General features: G+C 45.4%; 1 protein-coding gene across 6 annotated transcripts in view; it reads left to right on the top strand.

The window, feature by feature from the left end:
- MKI67 (marker of proliferation Ki-67) overlaps positions 1–27,136 on the top strand; it is a 132,124-nt gene that overhangs the window by 90,598 nt on the left and 14,390 nt on the right. For all 6 annotated transcript variants that reach the window (XM_085606222.1, XM_085606223.1, XM_085606220.1 and 3 more), the window contains one exon: positions 4,810–7,695. In XM_085606222.1, the coding sequence (XP_085462348.1) occupies positions 4,810–7,695 (2,886 nt within the window). The remainder of the gene's footprint in view (positions 1–4,809; positions 7,696–27,136) is intronic.

Genomic DNA, 27,136 nt, shown 5'->3' with positions numbered 1-27,136 from the left:
ATGTAAACTAAAGGGAAATGCAGCAGCTACAGGTACCCAGGGAGGTGGGTGGGCGCACCTGAATCTACAGCTCTACATGCCAAGAACCGATGCTTCTGTAGTAGGGGATCTGTGTATAGTCATAATCTAGTGAATAGTCCCGCCCATGTGCGGGGACCCCGGAGCAATAAAAAGAATCTCTTAAATTGTCAAGCCATGCAGACCTGCATCTACACTTAAAGAGAATTTCAAAGACCGATAATGCAGCCTATATCCACAGGCTACACTGTCCAGTGCTTTAACTGGAAAATTCCACCAACATCCACAAACAGCACTGCCTGCCCAGCTTTTTACACAGAGAAAAACCTGCCTCTACCAGCAAAAGCCTCTGGAATGATAGAGAGGGGGGAAATGGACAGACAAGCCCTGTAGGCTGCCATTATGTGGCTCAGAACAGGATACTGTGCCTTTAAGAAAACTTTCCAGAACTTTTCCAGTATCCCAGAATGCACAGCAGGTCCCTTTTACTTTCAGTTCTTTTTGAAGGCGTAGCACACCAGACCTGTAGCATTCCTTACATTAACATTTATCTCTCCACCGGGATGGAGGGCGGGCGCTTATGACTATAACAGAGATACCCCTACTACAGAACTGGAGTTACAGAAAAGAAACTACTCCTTCTGTAGTAGGGGATCTCTGTGTATAGTCATAATCTAGTGAATAGAATGGCAAGCCCATCCCCACACCAAAACGGCGGTGGAGAAGACTACAAAACAATACCACTACTGTGCGAACAAATTTCGCAGCGAAGCCTGCCCAACCTGAGCATCTGCCCTGGCATCCGTGTCCAGACAGTAATGCTCAGCAAAGGTATGGACCGACCTCCCAGTGGCCGCCTTGCAGATTTCAATCGGAACATTACGCAGCAAAGCAGTCCTGGCAGCTTTGCCCCTGGTGGAATGAGCCTTAGATTTACCCCCTAAGGTCTTATTACCCCCCCCCCTCCCCCGCCTGCGCCACCGAGGTCCTTTTTGTATTTTCTTTCTTTGGCCCAGCAGGGATTTGCTTTTGGGCACTCTTATTAATTAACTTGCAGCCTTCTGTGCTTTTCCTCGGCTGCCAGATCAGCCTTCATTATTCAAAATCTCATCTGTTCCCTCATCCCCTTTTTGTAATTCCCCCATGGGACTTCTATCTTGTGCGCTCCCTTAAAGCTTCTTAGTAGCTGTCCCTTCAGGTTGCTGACTCTCAAAACTGCCTTTCTTGTTGCCATCACTTCTGCTCGCAGGGTGAGCAAGCTGCAGGCCTTCTCTTCTAAGCCCCCTTTTCTTTCTATCCGGATAAAGTGGTGCTTCGGACCAAGCCATCATTCCTTCCTACCGTTGTCGCACCTTTTCGTGTGGGGCAATTTATCACCTTTTATCCACCCCACCTCCTTCCAAGGCGGAGGAAAGACTCCGTCTGGTCCCAAATGTGCATTCTTTTTATTTTGATCGCACAAAAGACTTTTGGGTGGATGATCAACTCTTCATTCACTATGTAGGTGCCCAGAAAGGTCGGACTGTTCAGAAACTTACCATCTCCCGATGGGTTGTTCTTTTCTTTAAAATATGCTCTGCGTGGCGAAGGACCCTTCTGTGTCGTTGCATGCTCGTTCCTCCAGAGCAACTGTGGCAGCCACTGCCTAAGCATGTGGGTTCCAGTCACTGACATCTGTCAGGCAGCAGCGTGGACATTATTGCACACGTTTACTAGACACTGCTGCCTGGACAGCAAAGTCTCGAGGGATGGATACTTTGCCCATTTGGTCCTCCAGGACTTTCTGGCATGATCTTGGCTTGCAGACCCTCCCTTCGGGATGGTATTGCTGGGTTATCTATTCTTAGGGTAAGGGATCCTTAGGGTAAGGGATCTACGACTATGTCTATCAGATGAACAAGTTATCTTCGGTTACTATGTAACTGGTGGAGACATATGTTCGTTGTTAATTCCTGACCTGGTAACAAATGCCCAATGGCGCATGCGGGCCCTGCAGTGGGATTTGTAGTTTCTATGGTCTCAGTATCCATGGAACCTCTCTGACATGGTCTAGATCTGAGGAAGCTGCACACGATCTGCAATGGTGGTTAACAAACCGCAATTGGGTCAGAGGCAGACACCTATGCCTTCGCCAACCAGATGTCACAGTAGTGACAGATGCGGCACTCCTGGGCTGGAGCAGCCATCTGGGAGATGTGTAGATAAGGGGACTGGTCTTCGGCAGAATCCGGACTTCACATGAACCTGCTGGTGCTCCTTGCGAACCGACTGGCATTGAAAGCCTTTCTACCCTCCAAGGGAAGGCTAACGCAGGTGTTCCCTGACGCAACCAACAAACCGGGCGGTGTGGGGTCGTGGATCCTCTGTCAAGGCTAAACACAGCAGGGCATAGGATCCACACCAGGCAGATTACCTGAACGCCAATGTGAACGAACTCTGACGTTGTTGCCTAGTGGATTATGAATGGAGTCTCCCTCCGCAGGTGGTGCAAGGTCTTTCGACAGTGAGGAGAGCCTCAGTTTGATCTGTTTGCCTATGGAATGCAGTGTCAGCTGTTTGGTGTGCTGAAGTTTCCAATGCGGCTCTCGCTCACACTTTTGGTCTCAAGTGGAGCTCAGGCCTTCTGTGTGCTTTTCCACCCATACCACTCCTACCCAGAGTTCTCAAGATGTTCAGGGGTGACCAGGCCCAAGTCATCCTTTTGGCTCCAGAATGGGCACGAACAGTTTGGTATCCCGAAGTACTGAGCATGCCAGTCGAACCTCTGATCAGGTTGCCCCTTCAGGAGGATCTGTGTTGCAGCAGGGAAGGGTCCTCCGAGCCTGTCCACTGTCCGCCTTCTGTGCAGATTGAGCAGTGACAGTTGACAGCTCATGACCTCCCTAAGGGTAATGTATTTTTAGCAGCCAGGGTTCTTCCACCTAGACTATATATGCCTGCCATTGAGGAAATGAAATGTGGGATGGTGCACAAAAAAAAAAAATTGAGCCCCTCGTTCTGCCCTCCCGATCTGCAGTTTTACTCCTTATTCTTTCTCTTGCCCAGCAGGGCTCTGGTCTGGGCACTCTTAAGGGCTATCTGCTTTTTCTGACTGCCTGACCAGCCCTCATTGTTCAAGTCCCCCTATCGTACATAGGTTCTTAAAAGGGCCCCACCCCCTCCCCATTTATTATGCCTCAGCTGTATCTTAATTTGTATTTGGCTTTTAATGTATGCTCCTTTTGAACCTCTCCATAATGGTTTCCTCTGTCAGAAGCCAATCAAAACTGCCTTTCTTGAGGCAATTGCATCAGCCCGTTGAGTAAGCTGCAGGCCTTATCTAAGATTCCTTACCTCCGTGTATCCTGACAAGCGGGTGCTTCGCATACGGACCGCCTTTCGAAGAAATGTGGTCATCCTATTTCATGTAATCTAAAACCTCACCCTGCCCACCTTTTTGTGTTCCCCCCCCCCCACATCCCTCAGAAGAAGGAAAGCGACTACATTCTGTACAGTACAAGAGTTCCGGGCGATGGACCAACACTCGTGGGATATGTGATGTCGAAAAAGGTCTAGCAGTGCAGAAGCGAACTATCTCTAGATGGATCGTACTCTGCATCAAAATCAGCTACGCATTGGCCAAGAAGCAATCTCCAGAAGGCTTGCGAGCTAAAGCCACAACCACTGCGTTAGCTTGTGGAGTTAAGTCCTGGAAATGTGCCAGGCAGCGAGGCTTCTCTGCACACGCTCAGCAAACATTACTGTCTGGACAGTTGGTTCCGTAGAGATTTGCACTTAGATTAAAAAGTTGCTTATCTTCGGTAATTTATATGCTACAGACTATCTAGCTGCAGATTCCTTACTGACCCACCCCTCCTCCCCAATCTGCAAACCGATTTCTAGGGCGCGGGCTAATCCCTTTCAGAGCCCAAGTTTTCCCAATCTGTGTTTATGGCTATGCGCTTCTACAAAGGTGCCACGGACGTTATTTATGTTGCTGCAAGCGGTGCCGATCGCCACCTACCCGCACGGTACTGCTGATAATCTTCTGTATCTGGTCTGCTTCCTAGGAAATTTTAAAGGTAAGGAACCTGCAGCTAGATATGGTATCTACCAGATAAAGCGCCACCGAAGGTAAGTAACTGTTTAGTGCTTTAGACTAGAGCTTCTGCGGATATCTGTTCTGTGTTCCTAATCCATTAACTTTGTAGTCTCTCCATCACTTTGTGGGAAGCATATAGAATACTATCGGGATCCACTTAGGGCTCTGTTTCTACATTGACTGGTTTAGAGCATTGTCCATCATCTTTTCTTTGGCTGGGGTGATTCAGAAGTGTACAATTTCCAGATCGTTCTCTATCGAAAGGTTCCATGCTGTTGCCAAGAAGGAAACTTCTGAGGACTTCTATGCCCATTTCATCATTGCGAAGACCTTTGTCACTGCAGATTCCTCACCTACCTCCCTCTCAGTTCAGAGCTTTCAGGCACACTTTGTAATTTTCTAAAGTTGTGATTCAGAGTAGATCGCCTGCTGAGTTTAAATTGCAAAAAGAATTAGAAAGTGAAATGGGTTCACGCATTCACTAATATGGAGGTTATGATTCTATCAGTATGTATATGTAATTGTTTTTTCTTTAGAGCATAGGTGTTGGGTTACTGCCTGGGTTTTGGACCTCCAAGCGATAAGTGACATCCTTATGACAGATTGGAAAAGCACTAAAAGTAGTTGAAAGAGTGACTAAGTTCTTAAGAGCAAATGTCTCATAAATTTTAGTTATTCTAAGTAAACTTGTTAATTCTTTTATGTTTTAGATTCAAGCATATCCAAAAATGAAGAATTGGCAGCAGAACTTCAAAAGGCTTTTGGAAAGGCTACAACCTCTGTGGCTAGAAGATTGAAGAAGCCTCCCGTGAAAGAAACTGCCAAAGCTCCTGTTAGACTAGGCAGAAGTCTACGTAATACGGATGTATCCATAGTCTCTGAATTGGTTAAGATAATCACTCCATCCAAATTGCAACAAAGACAACCTGCCCAAAATCAGAAAGGAAAAGTAATGGAATCCCTCCCGACTGAAAAGGCACCCACTCTATTGGAGATGCCGGTTTCCTTGCTAAATAAAGTTACAAAGAAAGCTGTGTTAAAACGTGGCAAGGGAAGATTGAGAGGAGCTCCTAAGGGCCTGTCAGGACAGGATACTTCAGAAGAAGACCTTTCTCTGAAAAATGTTGAGGTATCAAATTTGCTTGAAAATGTTACTGTAGAAGACCAGGTAGCGGCAGATGTAGCTCCGATTAAGTTAGGCAGGGGGAAAAGGGATACAGATGTCAAAAACCTTCCTGCTACTCCAAGAACCCATGGTAAAAAGGATGAGAGTCCAGTGGAAGGTAAAGATGCTAAACGACCCACCAGAGGCAGAAACCAAGCATTACTCGTGGAGAATACAAAGCCTACAGACATGTTGCCATTGACACGGAGACTCCGAACACAGACTCCAAGTGCTGGGAAAGGTTTGCAAACTTCGGAGAAGTCTATTCCGAATAACTCAGAGCAACAAACTAACATTTTGGAAAAGCCAAGCATACGTGCCAAAGTGAAGAAGTCTGTGAAGTGGCACCCTCTAGTGACTGATGTAACGCCATCTGAACCAGAGATTGAACCAGAGATTGCAAAAGAGACCCAAACTCAACTGCCCAATGTTGTAATGGTGTCCAGTGAAAGACCTGCAGTGGAAGTTGAAGACCCCTTAATTCCAGGAAGAAAATCTAGAGGTAGAGTGACTAGCAGTAAACCTCCAACTTCTGTCCAAGCTGAAAAACAAACCAGGATTAAAAGTGTTTTAATACAAATGGCTACAAATGCATCAACTAAGGAAGCAGCTGTTGAAGTGTCTGAATTAATATCAAGTCAACGACGAGGAAGAAGTAACAAATTGGAAACCTTGCACAGATCAGTCAGTGACTCTACAGCAGCTGAGGCTTTGGCTGATGGAAGCCAGACAGCAGAGACTCCAGCTGAACAAACAGTTGGTGAAAATTCTAATAGGAGAACTGCTAGAGGGAAACGAGCAAATAAGACCGCTCCGTCAAAGGAGTCTACCCAGTCTACAAATGAACTATTGGTAGAAAAGGATGCAGCTGAAAAACAGAAAGGCCTGAAAATGCAAAAAACTGTATCCGCCAGTCCCAGAGGAAGGAGAAAAATTGAAATTAAGAGTGCAATTAGTGATTTTGAGAAATCCATCCAAGAGCAGGAGGAACATTTGACTGCAGGTGTAGCTATAGAAAGCACAAATGTTGAGAACCAAAATGCAGAAGATAAGCAAGCAGTTGCGGAAAAATATCAAAGTAGGAGTAAATCGGCTAGGTCAAGAAGAACAGCTAAAGGTGTTTTAGCAGAAGAGAAGCCTGACGAAGTGTCTAATGGCATTGTGGTAAAAGACAAAGTACTAGAAGTGCCTCAATCAGTAATACTTCATCCTCGCAGAGGAAGAAGTAAATTGGAACACTTGCCTAGTTCAGTAAGTTTATCTGATTCTGTGAATAACTCCATCGGGTCTGATTCATCAGAAGTGTCGTGTGTTGCGGATGGCCTTGTTGCTGATCCACTCACTGAAGAAACTGTTGCAGAGAAGTTTTCAAGTAGGAGGAAAACTGCACGCAGTAAACAGCCTAAGCCTGTAATTCAAGTGTCCCCACCAAAGGCATCAGTTTCTTCAAATATCAAAACTAGTTTAGATATTAATTATTCAGTGCAAAAACCAGCTGTAAAAGATGACGAAATTGAAGCCTTGGAGAAGTCTAAAGAACCCGAATTTGTGGCCACTGCTGCTACCTCTCGACGAGGGAAAAACAAGCGGAGTACAGTAAATGAATCCTTAACAACCCTAAGTAAATTAAATGAGGCAAATACTGTGAATGTCCAGATAGCAGAATCAAACGTTGTTACCAAAAAACGACTAGTTGGAAGGAAGCAAGTTACAGATAATGAAACTACGCAGTCATTGGCCTCTGCCATAGCAAATACTAGCACATTAAGTGATTTAGGGTCCACCATGCTGCTTGACAAAACATCCATGGCAAATGAAAAGAGCAGCCGCCGAGTTGGACGGGGCAGAGCTACCAACCAAAGCAATCTTATCACTGGTGATGAAGAAAACCTTCCAGAGGACCAACTGATCATCAGCAAAAAGAGTTTTAAAAGATCCGAGACAACTACTGTAGTTGTACCTGCACGTGCTGGTAGGAGGGGACAAGCTGGTGTTTTAGCTGAAACAGATGACGCTACATCAGAAGAACAAAGACGTGGTGTTAAACGAAAACTCACTGGTAAGGAAGTTGCAACTATTTTAGTAAGTGAAACGGAAAAGCAACCGGAGTCTTCACCCACAAAGATTTTTCTAAGAGCGTCCCGTCAGTCAAAAGCTCTCGGAACTGCAGTTGATGCAAGAGACGAAGAAAAAAAAGATGGAGTTCCAGATGGCCCTGTGAAAAACATGAGTGATACCTTTATTCAAGAACAAAATGTTTTAAGTACTAAAACTCGGGGCAAAGCTAGAAAAGTTGAATCTAAAAGTCCAGAAGTGCAATCTCCTGTTAAACAAATTGCAAAGAAACGGGGGAAACCAAAAGTTGGCTATGAACCACAGCCCTCTCTCACCTTGACTGAGAGTAACACTTCACCCAAAAAGGCTAAAATGGGTAAGAATTGCTATTACACTTTTAATATTAAAACAGTCAGTGCAGGTTGTACAAAGAAATGTAAGGTTGCACACTGACTAAAAGGAATGTTAACATGTACTGCTTCTACCAGTTCTTACTCTAGAATTGTGGGTTGTCTGTTTAGAAAATGGCGCACATCTTACATATATAGACTTGGCTGAACTTTTTATGCCTGACTTAATTTCCTCAGCTCACAGTTGCGGCTGGCATGATTTTCTTTTTTGGGGTGGGTGGGGGGGGGGGGGGGGGTGTTTAATTACAATGTTTTTTTTTTTAACTTCACCTCCGGTGTCGACGCGCTCCTCCTGCTCACAGGAAGCAGAGGCAGGCAGCCTCCCTCTCTTCCCCTAAGCCAATTGCAACGCTGCAATGGCAGCGTTGATTGGCTAGGACGCCGTCCTTGCAGGCGTCAATGGGGAGGCCATTTTCTTCATGTGGGCTGCGCAGCAGCCTACACGAAGAAAATGGTGAGTGCTATGACAGGTTTGGTCTGCCCTGGGGCCGACAAAACAGTCGGCGCCCATAACATTGGGCTAACCACTCCTTGCCTGCCCTCAACCAGGCATGCCCTTCTGCTTTCTCAGTGCGAGGAGCAGAAACGTAAAATGGTATTCATACCATTTTACGTTTCTGCTTCTCGCACTTCAAGAGAACAGTGAGGTGACTCCCCTGAGCTCAAATATCTTTAAAAAAAATAGTAAAACAATGCTCACTCATTGTTTAAGTACAGTTTTGCTATTTTATTTGACCTAAATCTGCATAGGGAACCTTTTATCACTAGAATAAAGAAAAACCTATACAATACATGCCCATCTTTTAAACTATCCAAGAGCATAGAAAGACTAGGCAGGTCTGTTAAAGGAATTGTTTTGCTTATTTGAGTACTCTAGTCCTAAATTTTGGTTCATATTTTGATCTTATCTTTGCAACAAATGTCTCTACTTTAGGTCTGTCATTTGACTTTTAATTAGTTTCCTTTTCTCACTGTCCCAATTGGATTTTCATGAAGGTTGGGCAGCTTTCTCTTGTGTTTTCTGTGGGAGTTTGGTCAATCATGAAGTTTTACAAGTGTTGTAATTCCAGCGCAATCTAGAAGAATGCATCTTTATTCCATGGTTTAACCGCCGTCAACTTGGGTTCTTGAGCCTTGCCTTCTAGCCCTCTGAGAATGTCCGCCTTTTCTTTACCCCTTCATTTCTTATTGCTTCAGTGATAGTGCGGTACACCATAGGGTGCTTCAACAGGTTTGCACTGTATTGGTAATATGGTACCGTTTGTGTCCACGGAAGTGGTACTGGTGTATACAACCGTGGTCCTCAATCAGCTGTCAGCTTGTTCCAGAAGCATGTGACTATGATAGTTAACTAAGTTTATTCACCTGCTCAAGTTGAGACGAAGTATCCGTACCAGAGGGTGGTGGAAGGTAGGAATTAACCTCTTGATTACTTATTGCTGCCTGACCACAGGTGATCTGGATTGAAATGCATTTTCTTCCACCTCAGGTGAGCATGGAACGTATACGGCTTTTTTTTTTTAACCAATACTTGTAACAAGCCTGTTTAAGTCTAGTTTGCTTTCATGTCAAACAAGGCTTTGCAGATGACCAGCATGCGATGTATGTGGTACCTTTTATCAAATGCTGAAATGTCACTTCTGCGCGATGTTTTAGCAAAGCTGAGCTGCACAGCGAGAAGGATGCTTACTCTAAAAGGACTTTTAGATTCTCAGCCTTCATTCATCTATTATGAAGGATAGCGCTAAATGCAGTTTCCTTCCCTTAGACGATACTCCAGGTGCCGGACTATCTGTAGTATTTTGTAGCCTGTGCTCCTGTATGCCAATAGGTGGACCTGTGCATCTTCGTGCTGACTCCAGACCACCTCAGTAGTGATGGAGCAAAGCTGCATACAAGCGCCACACCTGAGTTTTGCCATTTCATTTTTTTTTCTGCTCCTCTAGACACTGGTGCAGAGCTCCACTCCCTACTTTGTCCGTCTTGTGAAGACTCAAAACTTCTCCAACATTGAGTCTTTCATATATTCAATTACTTGAATCATTTTCTGTTGTCTGGCTGGGAATCCCAGGTACTTTAAAATAGCAGTATACAGTGAAAATATATACAACATACAGTATATAATGTAAAATGGTCATAGACCCGAAACAACCTAGTCTCTTTAGTAACGCATCCACCTAATTTGAAAGACAAACCCACACCCCCCTCCCAACACACACTTCATAAAATGCAGTAGAAGCCCCAGTCCACCATAGCTCTGATTTCTCCTGCTTGTGTGTGAGGGAGTCTGTCGTCTTTGCTCTTAGTTTAAAGTGAACTGAAATCTGTTCTGTTTTGGTCTACCCTGGATTTGAACCAGCCTTTTCTTCAGCTCAACTGTGTTTTTAGGAAAGATTGTGTTCGAGGCATGTGCGCTGTAGATAAACATGCTTTGTATACTCATGCCATCTAGTGTTGGGTCCTGATGTTTGCAAGTTCGTCTTTGCAGAAGTCTTTTCCAGTCACAAGGTGGGGTGGGTACTGACTCCTCCTTTAGGTGATAGTGCGCATGGCCATCAACTCCATTGTTTTCTTCCTGCCATAAGGTTCAGACGTGGTTTGCTGTGCTGTTTCGAGACAGTTTGCCGGAATCCCTTTGGTTCGCAACCCACTGTACCGGTTTATTATTTCAAATGGGTTTTTCAATCCAAATCAAAAAACTTCCATAGTTGGGTTGATAAACAGATTAGGCTCGAAGGGCGCTGTTGCAGTTTTATTTCACTTCCACTCGAAAGACCAGAATAGTGTAATCTGCCGATGGAACGGACTTTGTTCCAATTCTGCCTTCCGTGCCACTCCAAATATCTGCGCACTGACCATCACAAAGTCTAACTTGTGCCTGTCTCATGAGCACAAGGAAGAAGACTGTGAAGCCTGTTGCTCCTTTCGCTCTAAAAAGACCCTCTGAGACTGCTGGGCTCGACGGAAAGAAATGCAGCTACAAAACATTGAAGAGACCCCTGATATCTTTAGGGAAGATATCCAACTGGAAGAAATGGAAGCATCTGCAGCAGAGTAAGAAGAGACCTTTTACGTACAAGATTCAGATTCCGAGCTGGAAATGGAACTGGAGTCACAGGATGTGCCAGCCAGTCAAGGTGCCATGAGTACCAAAGCCCCTTTACCCACAAAACTTTCACTAAACGGAAGGCTTCCGGACCACCATTGCCATCTGGCCATGGTAGGCACCAATACTCTACTTTATATGACCCGCCCTCCGGCCTGCTTTTGAAAGTGCAGTTCAAGCCTTCGTCTCGGTCTCGAGTCAAGATACTGCAACTTCGGCACCTAAAGCTTAAGTTCCAAAAGACAAAGACTGCTCTGTAACAAAAATGTTGGCACGGAAACAAAGATGCTCCTCAAAAGCCTCCAGAGCCAATGGAAACCATGCAACGAAAGCTGGATCAAAAACAGAACACTTTATAAAAATCCTCACACTGGACCTTTTTACAGCAAAACCAATAATACCATCCTCTAAAAGAATGACATTGGATATAAAATCCTTCTTGAAAAGACATGACTACTAGCCCTCTTAATCCCATTACTCCTACCCTTCCACCGTCTTCAGCAGTACCTATTATACCATTGTCAGACTCTCTAGACATTACACCGCAGAGCTCTCCAGGTACAGAGTCTGATACAGGGGGTGGGGAAGACTCTTATGGGATGATTACAATATAGATCCTCCTACAGATACATAGCTTGCTGAACCGTCCCCTCCGATGACACCAGGAGTTAATTGTCAGGGCAGCCACATACCATGGAGTTACTTTATAGAAGGAATCTTTGGAAGAATGTTTATTTGAAACGTTAGGGACCACACAGTCATTACCTATGATAAATGGTATGAGGCATGCTGAGGACTTTTTTTAAAAACAGATTTTATTACCTTTTTATGGTACCACTTGGGCGGTCGCCCGACATAATCCGATTGGAGACAATATATTGACATGTTACAAGACATGGGGACACCCGCCGGTTCGGTTCTTATACATAACCAACAGGGAAAAAAAGAAACTTTACGCAGACTTTCCCACCCTGCCCGCATTGGCAAGTAAATTGTAATACATGTGAATATTCAAAGAAATAAAACAATACCTCGCACATTATGACCCACAAACGTCCCATGGAACTGCTTTACGGGATTGGGGGTGGGGGGGAAGAGAGGAGATTCCCCTGTATGTAGCCCATCTATATTTTCTGTGCTTCTAGTGGCAGCTCCTCATACATTTGTCCAACTCCTGTAGCCATTTCCCTATCGTTGGGGGTGAACAGGAGGGACGTTTTTAAAGATCCAGTAAGGGCATGTATTATAACACTCAGGGTAGCAAAAAAATATAAACACACCATCTGACCCAATTTTTAGTAAGGGCCAGCTTCCTTTAGATTCTTTAAATTGTGTCCAGTGCTCGTGAAAGAGCAAATTCACAAAGTACAGGGGATTCTCATTATATAGGGGGCTTGGGCCTCACAAGTTACCTCTGCAGATGCCAACATCTTCCTATAAACTACAAAATCAGTTCTCCTCCCACCCCGTAGATTTTACAAGGGTGGTTAGTTTAAACCATTTTAAAGGCAGAGGTACCCCAACACTTACCTACCCATCACCCAACAAACAGACTTCATGATTCTTCTAACAAATTGCCTTCCCATATCTAGATTGGTTAATCAAAGCCAATGCACACATCTCAAGTGTTAACTGTACAACATACTTAAATGACAAACCTCCATTTGGGATTCACAATCAATGCACAAAAATCCCATCTTTCCCACATAATTGCAACCCTATCTGGGAGCTATCCTAAACTCTCAAACCGGTTTAGCCTACCCAATGCTGACAGAATTCAAAATTTTCAAACACTGCTACTACAATTCAAAAGCAACCAATATCTAACAGTAAGAACTTTCATGCAACCTTTAGTGATCATGTCATCCTGCATTGCCATAGTACCTCCATGCGTCCTCTAAAGGAATGCTTAGAACATCCATGGAATCAATCACATGGTCAACTAAAAGATCTAGTGTTGGTAGACATCTGCACCCATCTCTGTGCAGTGGTGGAACACTCAACTTATTGAAAGGCCTTTTGTCAACCCTGCTCCACAGGGTGTGCTCACAGGGGACGCATCCCTTATAGGGTGGGGTGCCCATCTACAACATCTAGCTTTTCTGGGTTTCTGGGACACCAAACAAGTCGCCACAACAACTTTCTAGAGCTTCCAGCTGTTCATCTAGTGCTAAAAGCATTTCTATCTCGCCTAATGGGGGGGGGAAGTTGTCTTAATCGGGACTGACCATATGACAGCTTTGTACTATGTAAACAAAAAAAAAGGCGGGGGGCACTCCAGTTATCACGCCACACACCATTTTGCGTTGGACAGTACATAACTAAATTCAGTTGCTAGCAGGACACCTTCCAGGGAGCGACTACGATTTTGCTGACCTCAGCAGGATGAAGCAATAAGTCCACGAGTGGGAACTCTGCTCCCAAGTCCTTCTCCCATACTTCCATAAATGGGGGTTCCCACATAGGGACCTCCTGGCAACAGCAGGGAACTCCATGTCCAGACTTCACCTCCAGGTTCACACACCCTCTATCCAGAGGCATTCCCCTATGGATGAATTGGTCAGGGATATCTGATTACGCTTTTCTGCCGCTCCCTCTTCCGTTTCTGGTTTGGAGGTTCAGCCAAACATCCCTCACCAATATTTTAGTGGCTTGCACATGGACTAGTCAACCATGGTTCACCACACTTCTGGAACACTCAGTAGTTCAACATCAGAAGCTTCATCTCACCTCAAACCTTTGAAGTCAGAACCATGGAGAAATCGGACATCCAAACCCCAGAGAGCTCACCTTGACGATTTGGCTCCTGGATTCCAGTTTCGATACCTATATTTACCACTAGGCCGCATGACCTTTCTTAAAGAAGCAAGAAAGCCTACAACTAGAGCATGCAATGCAGCAAAGTGGAAAAGGTTAGTTATATATTTTAATCACCAAAACATTCCACAATTATGTATCTATAAAACACATGATTTTTACTCCAGTATTGGAACTTTCATAGATTCCCATAGCTTGTATCATTCCCCGTCAGAATGGGAGCCTCTGTAAATAAAAAATACCATAGCAGTAGGTACAAAAGAGAAAAGGCTCAGGCCTCATCTCATTTTGTAGCATATCCACCTCTTTTTGTAAAAGAGACCAATAATAAAACCAATCTGATTAGCCTCACCTCCTAGAACCCTCCTGAGAGAACCTCGGAGCCTCAGATTTTCTACCGCACGTTGTGCAAGGGAGTCTCCACTGAGCTGTGCTCAGATTTCTCTTCAACTTCTGTGTTTCTCAACCGTTTTTCTCTTCAGCGTTCTTCAGGATTTCTGACAAGGAGAAAAAGGCTTTATTCAAAGCCTGTGTTACTTGTTCAAAGAAGAGCCTTTATGTGGAGGACAAACATAAGGACTGTATTGTTTGTACCCTGACCACAAGGCCACCGACTGCAAGTTCTGTCGTACCTTCTCTTCAAAGACCTTGAGAGACTGTGAGGGACGTTTGCTCACCTGATTGCAAAAGTTAGTCACGGAAAGACCCGGTGTCGAGTGACACTGATGCCTCCTCTGCAACCTCTTCGAGGAGATCTCAAGAGGGGTAGGTCTTCACCTTCAACTTCTTCTGCCCCCCCCCCCCCCCCCCAAAGCCTTACAAAAGACCTCTGATCTAACATGCGCAGTCCCTTCAAATCTCCTCACCGAGGTGTAAAGGAGAGGGAAGAACTGGTTTCTGAGGCACATTCTATTAAGAAGGCGAGTTTTGGGCCTTCGGTTGCACCTCCACCTTCTGAGAAGCCAAGGCTATTAAAAAAAAAAAAAAAAAAAAAAATGGCTTCCGTCCTGCCTGAGGGGAAAGCTGACCAGAAAATCAGCCCGTCGACGACCGCATCGGATAAGTCTACGATGGCGTCAAAATCCATCGACCTCAATTTCAGCTCCGTCAACGGGCTAGTCGGTGAGAGCTTAGTCGTCTCCAGTATCTTTGGCGACTACTACTTTGGCGACACTGCAACCTAAGATTCAAGTTTCCATGTCGTCGACGGTGATGTCGACTAGTATGACGACGAGGATGGTGACGACTAAATCTACAGCTTTCAGCATAATACTAACTACTGTCTCGGCGACTATTCCATGGACGACGGAGTGATCGTCGACGGCGCCTCGTTGACCTATTCAAAGTGTGGCAATTTCAGTAAAAAGACGCCAGATTACACTGGAGATGACTTCTCGTAGAGTGACACCACTACCTCCAGCACTCCTTTTGGAGGAGGAGTTTTCAGATTAAGATGAGGGACCTTACGGGGATGCATTTAGTCCATCCCAATTACATGTCAAGTATCAGGACTCTAATTCTGAGGACTACTATATAGACCAAGGACAATATCTGCCGCAAACTAGGCAGGAACAGTCACAGCAGGGCTTGGTGGCTATGCCGTCTTCACTGATTGCTGATCTACAATTCATGTTGCTGGATTATAGGAAAAGATTTCCATCTCAATCCTCTGGTCAACAGTTTGTGCAAGTGCCTCCACCATCTTCTGCCCATGTTCCTCCTCTGCTTCCACAAGCACCGGTTCAGGATCCTATGGAACCTCAACAAAATGTAGTCGCAGTTCATGGCTCATCGGATGATGACCAGGGCGCACTCCGTTCCAGATAGGGAATGGGATGACTATATAATTCCGTATCCCGCTTCTCCATCTCCGGATCCTGCGGATTCTCCTCCAGCAGATATAGGGGCTTTCACAATTTTTAATGGAAAGAGCATCCAAACGTTTCGATCTTCCCATACCATCAGTACAGTCGGAATGTTTTCTTTATGATTTTAAAGAGCCTTATAAAAAGTCTGTCCGTTCTATTCCAATTTTGGCCCATGTCTGGGATGAGGGAGTTAAAGTAATAATCTCCAGCTACCGTCATGCCTGTTCTTCCTCGACTGGAGTAAAAGTATAACGCTCTGGAAGATAGCCCTGCTTGTCTAGTTAGCCAACCGAAACCGGACTCTGTAATGTCTCAAGCGGCCCTAAGGAAGTCCAAAAATCAGTTGGTGCCCCTTACCACACCACCGGATAAAGAGGCTAGGCGCCTTGATAATGTGGGTAAGAGGTTCTCCTCCATGTCCAGCCTCCTGGTCAGGGCGGCTAATGCCTTGGCGATTCTGGGACGATATGATCGCCAGATGTGGTGAAATTTATCTCCGTATTTGGACCAGCTAACTGAGGGAAAGGAAGACTGACTCAAAGAAAATCCTGGAGGAAGGAGAGCGTTCTTCGCAAATTATAGATTGTGCAATGGACATTGCTACCACTGCTTTCCGCTCTTTGGCAGGTGCGGCAGTCCTTAGGCAGCAGGGCTGGCTTCGGGCCTCCTGGTTTTGCCTGGAAGTCCGAAATTAAATACTAGATCTGCCGTTTGATGGTGAGATGCTTTTTGGAAAGCATGTGGACGATGCGCTGCAGGAGATTTAAAAAAAAAAAAAGGACACTGAAACTGCAAAGTCCCTTGGGACTTTGCAATACCGCAAAGTACCTTTCCGTGATGCGAGAGGAAGAGGTTTTTCTTCATATAGAGGTGGATACCGGCAGCAGCGCTATTCCTCCTATTCGCAACAATCTGTCTTACAGGCCCCAGTATTCTCAAAGACTGGGCCAATCGTAGTCTTTCTCTCGCCAACCCTCTAGAGGACAACAAGGGCGTCAGGGGAGGGATTCCTCTAAGCGCCAATTGCGGCTTCCCGGCTCAGTCTACTGTAACACCCGTGGGGGGCAGGATATCACAATACCTCCACAACTGGAATCTCATAACATCAGATCAGTGGGTCCTCCATATCATCGGTTTTGGCCATACACTAGAGTTTTCAACACCAGCCACCATCCAGAGCCCCTCACGCCACCGAATACAAACATCTGCACCTTCTACGGCTAGAAGCTCACCAACTACTTCTCAAAGGAGCGACCGAGCCAGTACCTCTGTCCCAACGAGGCAAAGGATTCTATTTCCAGTTCTTCCTCGGTCGCAAGACCATAGAGACATGGCGCCCAGTTTTAGACCTGAGGGAGCTTAATACCTATCTCATAAAACTCTTGTTTCAGATGGTATCCCTACAGGACATTTTGCGGCTTCTCAATCCAGGGATTACATGGCCACTCTGGGTCTCGAGGACACATACTTCTATGTTCCCATCCACCCGGCCCACAGGAGGTTTTTTCCGCTTTACAGTAGCCAAGAGCCACTGTCAATTCAAGGTCCTGCCTTTCGGACTAAGATCCGCACCTCGGATATTCATAAGTCTTGGCCCCAGTCGCAGCGTTTCTCAGAAAACAATCGCTAGAGGTTTTTGCTTATCTAGGAGAAGGTTGGTGAAAGCTCCTTCTCAAGCAGCTTAAAAGCAGTCGGAAGTTGCACTCAACTTTTGTCAACTGGGACTTCAACTCAACAAGGACAAGTCAGTCCTCTGTCCTTCCAGGTCGGCCAAGTTCCTGGGGGCAATGCTGGACACCGCTTGTTGCAAAGCTTTTCCATCAGAAGAAAGACAGCAAAGACTGATCACCTCCACCGTCAGTTGCAAACAAGTCTGTCTGTTCACCTATACAAATCTCTTCTAGGATCGATCTCATCTTGCAGTACCTTAATTCCACATTGCAGACTTCATATGCGCCCGTTCCAAGAGCAATTGTATTTGCAGCGACGCCAGGCAGACTGCTCTTTCGACGGCAAAGTACTCATCACTCCTCTTATGACAGAGGCAGCCAGATGGTGGATGGTCAAAGGGTCTCACCTTCAGTCACCCCAGCTCCGTTGATACCACAGGCACCTCTCTGGAAAGCTGGGGGGCAGTCTTGCAAGACCTTCAAGTGAGCGGCCCGAGCAACGTCTTCTCCACATCAACCTACTGGAGCTAAAAGCAATTTGTTAGCTTTACAGGCTTTCCTTCCGAGGATTCGGAAATCCACCGTCCGGGTCCGTACAGACAACACGACGGCCATGCATTATGTGAACAAGCAGGGTGGAACAAGGTCTCCTCTGCTGTCCAAGGAGGCCCCAGAGATTTGGGAGTGGGTTATCAGTCACCAAATTTCACTTTCGACGGAACATCCTCCAGTTGCCCTCAACAAGACTGCGGATACACAAAGTCGTCTCAAATCTCTGAGCCACGAGTGGTAATTGGATCAGCGCACTCTGGAGAGAGTTTTCAATCTTTGGGGCAGACACTCCATAGACCTGTTTGCCACTCCAGAGAACAGGAAATGCCAGTCCTACGGAAGCAGAGAACACCATCAGGGATCATTGGGGAATGCGCTTTCGATGACCTGGTCAGGCGCCTTTGTTTACGCCTTTCCTCCAATTCCTCTAATCCCACGACTACTCAGGACGCTCAAAGCAGAACCCTGCAGAATGATTCTAGTGGCACCGGCGTGCCCCCGCCAGTTTTGGTTTACATAGCTTCTCCTGCTCTCCCAGGATCATGCAATTCACCTGCGTCCAATTCCTTCTCTATTGACAATGTCCCAGGGCCAAGTGGTACATCCAGACCCGAGCTCTCTGCAGTTCCTGAGCACAGAGAATTTCAGGGCTTGAATATCCCTCAAGAATGTAGAGGTGCTAGCTGAGGCCCGCGCATCAAGTACGAATAAGACCTATCGTTCAAAATGGAAATGTTTCTGCCTATGGTGCCGCCAACAGAACATTCATTTTTTTTTTTTTTTTTTTTTTTTTTTCTGCTCCTCATCAGATTTTGCCATACATCTAGTCTCTGGCCAAGTCAGGTCTCGCACATTCTTCCATCAAGGGTCACCTGGCAGCGATCTCTAGGTTCCGACGAACCTCTTCAGGCCCTTCTCTTTGGTCTGAGAATCGTGAAACAATTTTTCAAAGGACTTTTTAGGGTTTTCCCTCCAGTTCGACCTCCTCCACCCGGCTGGCAGCTCAACTTGGTCCTTGCCCAACTCATGAGGCCTCAGTTTGAGGCAATTCATAGGGCGGATCTTAAATTTCTCTCATGGAAGGTGGCCCTCCTCCTTGCTTTAACATCAGCCAGGAGGGTTGGTGAACTTCAGGCTCGCACTATTAAGGATCCGTTCTTGCAGTTCCAAAAAGACGCCCTTCTTCTGAGGACAAATCCAAAATTCATCCCGAAGGTTCCTTCGGATTTTCATTTGAATGAACCAGTCATTTTGAAGTAGTGTTCCCTCTCCTATCCTTCTGCTATCCTTCTGAATCCAAATAACTGACTAATCTATCCACCACTTAAAATTACTTTCATGTTTCACTATACTAATTCAACACTAATCCTCTATGGGTCCCGGAGTAGCTTGCTACTCGCTGAAAAAGCGTTTTGACGCCTTGTCGGGGCTGTAAGCGCTAAATAAATGCAATTTACCAAACCTGATTGTGTGAATAGATTAGCACGTCAATAGGCCAATGGAGAACAAGCGGCGCTAAAACACTTTTTCATACAACTGCAACGTCCACTGGTTAGGCACAGCTTTGTGAGAGTACTGCTATACTGTCTATGCAAAGCATGTGTACCTACAGCACACCTGCCTCGAACGGATTGCGCTACCCTGTAAGCATTTGTTCTTGGAATGTAGAGCTGTAGATTCACAAGCGCCCTCCCTCCTCCCCAGACATCTATCATCGTTGCAGTTCTTATTTACATTATACACAGATGGACATCTCTGTACTACGTTTACTTATTCCATTCTCAGTCTTGCGTGAAAACAATCCATCACCGAAAGGAGTCGCTGCCTTACCTTGTGACTGGAAAAGACTTCTTTGAAGAAAGACAACTTGCAAACATCTGGACCCAACACTAGATGAGAGGAGTATGAAAAGCATGTAAATCTACAGCTCTACATGCAAAACAGATTCTTGCAGGGTAAGTAACCTAATCATTCAATTTCTAGATCCGGGAGTTCTTTTGTTCTGTCAAGCAACCATCACCAAGTGTCACCATAGCTGACAAGGAGTTCATCTTGTGGCGGCAAGAAAATTTATACGGATGACCCACACACAATGTATTTGTCTTTATTCAGATTACAAGATCTGTAAGTCTTTCTCTACTAAGACTTTTGCAGACAAAGGTTGGCGTTCTTTCTAATAAAGAGAATGTTTCTCCTTATGAAAGAGTACCCCCCCCCTCTTCAGGGGTAGATTCTATGAGAAGTGCCGTCCAACCATGAAGGCAGCTCACAAGGAGACTGTTAGTTTCCTGAACGTGATCTATTTGGTATGCCTTCCCTACTGACAAACCAGAGCCTAAGCGATACAGACTCGCCTCTGATAAATAGTCATCAAATGAACTCTTGCCGGCATTGGAACAGTCTACTTCAAAGACTGAGCCCATCATCCACTGCAAAACCACCGCTGTCTTGCAATTCAGCTAGGAGACCACTGTCTACTACCATACCATCTGTGGCATTACCGTTGAGAACCATCCAGTCAAAATCATGGGAGGAAATTTTTTCATCATTTGAAGATTATTGATGTGCCTTCAGAACAATTATTAGTCGGATCAGGGAAAGGAATTTAGTGATCGACTCACTAGCAGCTTACAGCCCAAAGCAATTGTATGCGAGTTGTCGACTCACTAGCAGCTTACAGCCCAAAGCAATTGTATGCGAGTTGTCCCAGATTCTGAATGGATGAGGAAGAGTCCTACAGTGCGTGTCAGCAGGAGTAAAAGTCTTGAAGTACTTGAATGGATTGAAGGCAGAAACCACTTGGATATTATTAGAGAGACAGATGTGTTCTAAGTGCCACTGCCATTCTTGTCAACGTTGCAACAAATGATGGATACTTTTACTAAGTTGTTGCTGCATCAATCCGCTAATAATCCTAATATGGGTTTGCCTGCTGTTCCCACCTCAACCTGCTCCTTTTGCCAGTTTCACCTCCTATTGAGCCATCACCTTTACCACCTCCAACGCAAATGTTGTGTCCATGGGGAAGAAATGTTTATTCTAATAGTGCTACCTATTCTGATGTGGAAGGTGAACTGCCACCATATGGTGATGGAAGAGATGATGGCTGTGATTTTATCCAAGTGGGTGCTCTTGGGCATTGTACGAGATGTTGTGGGTGATCTCTAAATTCCATTTGTTGATTGAAAGAGCAACCAAGAAAATCAACATATCAATGACCTCTGTACATTAACCATATTGTCTTTGACGTTTAATGTTAAATCCATACCTATTCTTGATTGTCTGGTCAGAAGGTCTGAAATTAATGAAGACTTTTACTCCTGTTCCAGCTGTAATACCTTGTCTGGAAAAGAAATGCAAGGCCCCAGGTTAATCTATAGCTCCAGTAATTGCTAGTGTGACTCAAAGACCTAAGCCCCCACTGACAGTCATCTAGTCTGCCAGACAAGGATAGTTTACATATTGACACTGGGCTAGATAATTTCCTCTATGGCAGTTACTTCGATCAAGACAGTCCATGCCTTGGCAATTCTATGTCATTATGATTGCTAGCTGTGATGTTAGATTACTGGATCTTATACCTGAGGGTCGGAGGGAAACCGCGAGAGCAATCCTTAAAATAAAAAGGGGGGGGGGGGGGGAAGCAGAAACTAACCTCTTTCATTATTGTTGTGGCTTTAAATAAAGGGTTTCAGCAGTTAGTGGAAGGAACTGTGCTAAGGAGGTACGGCTGGTTAAAATCTACAACCTTCTGTATTGCATTCCAGTCGAAGATCTTGGGCATGCTTTTTGATGGGATAATGTTTTGTTAAACATGCTGTCCAGGCTCTGCAAGGCCTTAAAACGCACTAATACAGCAAAGGCATTAGGGCTGTTGCAATATGGCAGATTTGGGATTTCTACTTTTATTGGGGGGGGATGGGGGCGGCTAAAGAGATGAGGGGTGTTCCCTTTTTTGTTCCTGCATGGAAAAAAATTATTAGACAACTGGGTGTTAAACTATCAAGCTGTACATTGCCTTTCATTCAGTGGACCCTAGTTTGTCCACCATGAAAAGAGCATATGCATTTGAAGAGGCAGCAGATGGAAATACTCATGCTTCTTTCTAAGGGAGCCATAAAATTTGTCCCTAATCCGAAAGGAGTCCAGGTTTTTAGTCCAGTTACTACCTAGTAAAAAAGACTGGTCAATGGACTCTGATATTGGATCTCCGAGTTGAACAAGTTGCTAAGTCATTTGGATGCCTATTCTGCAAGAATGCCTTCTGATGGGAAGGGGATTTTATGATCTTCCTAGATCATTGCAATGTTTTCCTTTCACATAGCCATTCATCAAACCTAGGAAGTACCTATGTTTATATGTAGCTGGTCCCTTTTGTGCTCAAATCTGCTCCAAGAGTTTTCACCTAATGTCTTGCTCCAATTGCCACTTTTCTCAGGAGAGGTCACTAGATGTTACCATACCTGAACGACTGGTTAGTCAAAGCGCCATTCAGAGAAGAAGTAGAAGCTTCCACAAATGCTTTAATCTCTTCTGGAAACTAGGTCTCACTTTGAATGGGGAGAAATAATCATTGGTCCCCCGGACAAAAATCCAGTTTCTGGGAGAAGTACTGTACATTCAGTTGAAGAAAGCCTTTCAAATCAACAAATAGCAGGAAATAAAGTTACAACTGTCAGACTATTGTAAAAAAAACAATCAGTGAGGCAATTCAAGCAGTGGCGGTCCGTCCATTGGGGCGTTGGGGCGTCGCCTCGCGCCCGCAGCTTCCTCAGTGACGACGGTGAGGGAGAACTGTCAGTCAGTATGACGTTGGACCGCCCACCCCCTTCAGAGTCTGAAGGGGGTGGGCGGTCTGGCGTCATGTTGACTGACAGGCAGCCAGCAGCACACAAGTGCGCATGAGTGGGGACGGAGGGCGATTTTTGCACCGTGCCCAGTCATGCGCACTAGTGTTTCCCGAGTCTGGCGCATGCCCATTAGGAGAGCGAGGTTGAGCCAAGGCTCTAACCTCGGTCTCGTAATGGGTAGGCGGGCGGAGCGTAAGTCTGCTCTAAGCCAATCCTGGTGCTGCTCCAGCACCAGGATTGGCTGAGAGGGGTCAGATGGGCTGCGCCTGTTCCAGTGAGTGAGTGTGTAGGCGGCGGCGCCAGAAGTAACGGACGGACCTGAGGCGAGGCAGCGCGGACCAGTCAGGACTTTATTTTTTTTAAAAACACCCCCGCGTAATCCCTCCCCCCCCCCCCCCCCCACACGACACGAGCCGCGACTGGCATAGTTCCCTACCGTCTAGTTTACCATGTAATATAATGTATCTTCCTTCTGGGTCTATGTTGTGGTGTAAATGTTGGAATGGGATCCCAGGGGCCACCCAAATGAGAACCTCATCTAGCGAAATGAGAATACAAGGTGGAGTATAACTGATCCCTCCAGTATTTCTGCAGACATGGAAATGAGTCCTCCCATATGTGTATCTCCTCCAGGCAGGCCACAGCCATGTCATACCACTTCAGCATAAGAGAACACTCTCCCACATTTTTCAAAGGCTGCAATACCAAGAGCGTTCAATGTAATCGTTTTAGTCATGGTGGCTGACATAACATTCCATCTCCATTTGCACCAGTCCTTGGCCTCATTTTCTCATACAACTCAGACACTGTTAAACCCTCTAGCTTCATTTCAGTCAATGTACCATGACACAAGTGTCGAGGTGCCCTGCCTACCCTTCCCCCCCCAACATGAACCAACTCCCCCCCTCCCTCTAGGCAATAACTACCCCACCTACCCCTTAAAAGAGCCAAGGAGAGGGAATGTCGACCTCACCCCATTTACCGATGAGTCCCATTACACAGAAGAACAAAAAAACAAACATATGTCTCAGCGTACAGCTACTCCATTGGCCGGCCGGCCGGTGGGATGCGAGGACGTGCCTTCCCGTCCGCGTACCCGACTCTAGGGGCGCTGAACCCTGTCAACTAATTATCTTTAATGTAAAAGTATCCCCCCTTTTATCAAGCATGTACCACATGCTCCCAGTAGGGTGCTGCGGTTTAATTCTGAATCAATAGTGGTTTGACACTTAAAGACCATTCCAAAACCCACATACTCATTCGGGCACCGATTTAACTTAAACATTAGTGTCTTTGTTCAGAACACTACTTCTAAGTTGTGTCACGGACGACTCTCGTGAGTCCGGGATGCCATCTGGGATCAGTAGTGTTCCGTCCAGGCATACTCTGACCCGGCCTGTGCTGCGGTCCCTGCAATTGGCGATCCAGGAGTCCTTTTTCTTTTGCACTCTGGGCGGTCTTGCCAAGCCTGTTGACTTGGATGAATCATGCCCCCGGCTGTCCTCGGGAGTCCAGCCAGTCAATTGCCTCACCAGGGTAAAAAGAACAGCAGTTTCCCATTGCTCTCTAACCGCAGTTTGGCCAGGAAAAGGACAATGTATTTGAAATTTAAGTCTCGTAGATGTCGCTTTACCACCACAAAGGTTTTCTGCTGTTCCTGTACCCGTTGCGTGTAGTCAGGATAGATTGGTATGTGACAGACCCTCACGGGTACAATAGGGGTACCGGCTGGTTCGAGGTCTGTGCAGTAAAAGTAATAGAGAAATCTCAAAATGTGAAATGTACCATGTGGTGAACGTCTATTGTGTGGAAAGTTAGTTGGTAAAATTGCTGCAGAGCCGTGTCCACGACATTGTGAGGAAAACAATCCTGTGTGGTGTAAGGTGGCAGTAGGGGTCTCTTATTACACGCAAACAAACACAAACGATATCATCTGTGTTAACTAGATTTTTATTAAAATTGCTTGTTCTAGTCTTTTAGTAAAAGCTTGCAAGTGGTGAAAGTCTTTGGATCCTAGTAAAGATATCTCTCACGGACGGTAATGCAGTGACTGGAACATTCTGTGACCAAGTATTTAAAAATCACGTGGTTCTCACTTTATGTGGATATATTTGGATGCCAGAAATGTATGCTCTAGATATCAAATAAAGACATGTTTACAGTTAGTTAAGATTGGAGCTTAACTAAATATTTGTAAAAAAAATAACGTATAAGCGAGAGGCCAACAGAGTACTTGGTTCACATTATGTTGCCCTTTTTGGTGACAAAGCTGTCCATTCCAACAATGCGTACTCAATGCTCCCAGTAAGAAGTGACGTGTTCCAACATTTCCAGTGAGCAGGATGGTATTTATTTTTAATATGGCAAAAGCATTTCCAAGTCCACTTGGTGGCATCCTAGCTCTCACACTGAAGCACTGTATATTATGGCTCTCATTTGTGGTCCTGTGTCCTGTGCTCATACTACAGCAGCATGGTATGTCCGAGCTGTCATACTGCAGCACTGTATATTATGGCTCTCATATTGTAGCCCTGTGTCATGTACTCATATTACAGCGGCATGGTATGTCCGAGCTCTCACACTGAAGCACTGTATATCGTGGCTCTTATATCATAGTTCTGTGCCTTATGCTCAATCTCTTGTGGCACAGTATGTCCTAGCTGAGCTCTCATAATGCTGCTCTGTATATTATGGCTGTTATATGTTAGTCCTGTGTCTTGTGGCCATACTGCGGTGGCATGGTATGTCCGAGCTCTCATACTGCAGAACTGTATATTATGGCTTTCATATTGTGGTCCTGTGTCTTGTACTGATACTATTGTGGCACAATATGTCCTGGCTCTCATGCTGCAGGACTTAATGTTATGGTTCCCATATTGTGGTCCTGTGTCTTGTGCTCATACTACAGCGGTATGGTATGCCCTAGCTCTCATACTGCAGCACTGTATATCATGGCTCTTAGAGGGGGCAACATTTACAATGATTGACCCGCTGTCAAATCCAAGGTCACAGCTTTTGACCCGTAGGTTGGGCACAGATTCCTGGCATGATGTGAGTACATTAACTCCATCAGCACAAAACATTTTTGCTCCCTCTGTCTCTTTGTCATGTTCTTCATTATGTTGAGTCTCAAGATGTGCCTGTGTATGTCTGTATGTGTGTGTTATGGTATGTATGTCTGTATGTGCGACTGTGTGTGTGTGTATTTGTGCTTTATTGTACGTGATTCTTTTTTTTGTTTTTACAATGTGCTTAATGCATGTGTGGATGGTCTATGAATGTTCCTAATTTTGTCTGAAAATGTAATGAAGAAACAGGATGGGGAACTCATTTTCTGGGGATGACTCTCTTTGTTAAGTGGGGAAACTGAGATTATAATAATGCATTTTAGTTTCAGCAGGACTTCACCTAAGAACATACCCTCTGCAGTGGGCTCTATGTGTGTTTGCAGCTCTAGTCTCTGTGCTTCTCAAATTTGCTTGAAAATGCACCCTTTACCCGCTTTTTTTTCAAAATTTTCTCGGGGGGGAAAACCCCCGCCGAACCCCCTCTAAGGTGGTCGAGCTCGCTCGCTCGCCACGGTGCACTCCGACAGTTTATGCCCCACCACTTTCAAATGTCACCATCCGCCACTGAATTCAAGTCTTTGATGGGTATGATGGCATCATATATAGCTCATTTCGTTTTGCTGGCATTGAGACCTGTTCAGCAGGAGCTGGTTTTGCAATGGAAGCCGATGGAAGGCTCATGGGAAGATTTCGTCCTTTTCACAAGGTGCTCGAAGCAAGCTCTGATCTAGTGTAAAATTTCATAACCTAAACGCAGTTCTTTCAGTTCGATCAATAACTGAAAGCATATTACTCACCACGGATGCATTTATTGGCAGATGGTAGCCCTCCTGCAGAAACTGTCTACCAGAGGCCTTTGGTCAGATGCAGAGAAAAGGCTCCATGTCAATTTGTTGGAACTCTGTGCCATAAGACTAGGCTTACAAGTGTTCCTTCCCAGATTGGCAGGTCAGCCATGTTCTGCATAGTTAAGCAGGGAGGCTATGTGTGAATATACCATTTAGGGAATAGATCAAGTGGACCTGTGATGACCAAAGACCATGTGTGACCAGAAAGAGAAGGTATCAAAAATAAAATGTTCGAGGCATATGAGCTGCAGATCACACACTTAGCATTAGATCGCCATCTGGTGTTGTGCTTTGATGCTTGCACCTTGTTGTCTTGGAAGAAATCTTTTAGTCACGAGATGGGTGACTCTTCCCTTGGACGGTAGTGCACATGGGCATCAACTCCATCCTGTTTTTTTCCGCCATTGGGTTCGGATGCAACTTTTGCACTCTTGTTTGAACTAACTTTTCAAACTTTTTTGACGTGCACAACTTCATCAAATTCTTCCGATTGACTTCGACATCGAAATCTTCGTCGCGCCTTTTGTAGCTTTGATTCCAGTCAACGCGGGCCGCTGGGCCCATCTATGCCGTAAAGCCTACGGTTCATGGAAAGGACACGGTTCAAAAAATGCCCCAAGTGTGGAGT

This window comes from Triturus cristatus, chromosome 1_2 (assembly GCF_964204655.1).
Source record: "Triturus cristatus chromosome 1_2, aTriCri1.1, whole genome shotgun sequence".
Lineage (NCBI taxonomy): Eukaryota > Metazoa > Chordata > Amphibia > Caudata > Salamandridae > Triturus > Triturus cristatus.
The sequence above is the reverse complement of the archived record's forward strand: the minus strand, read 5'-3'. Positions and strand labels throughout refer to the sequence as shown.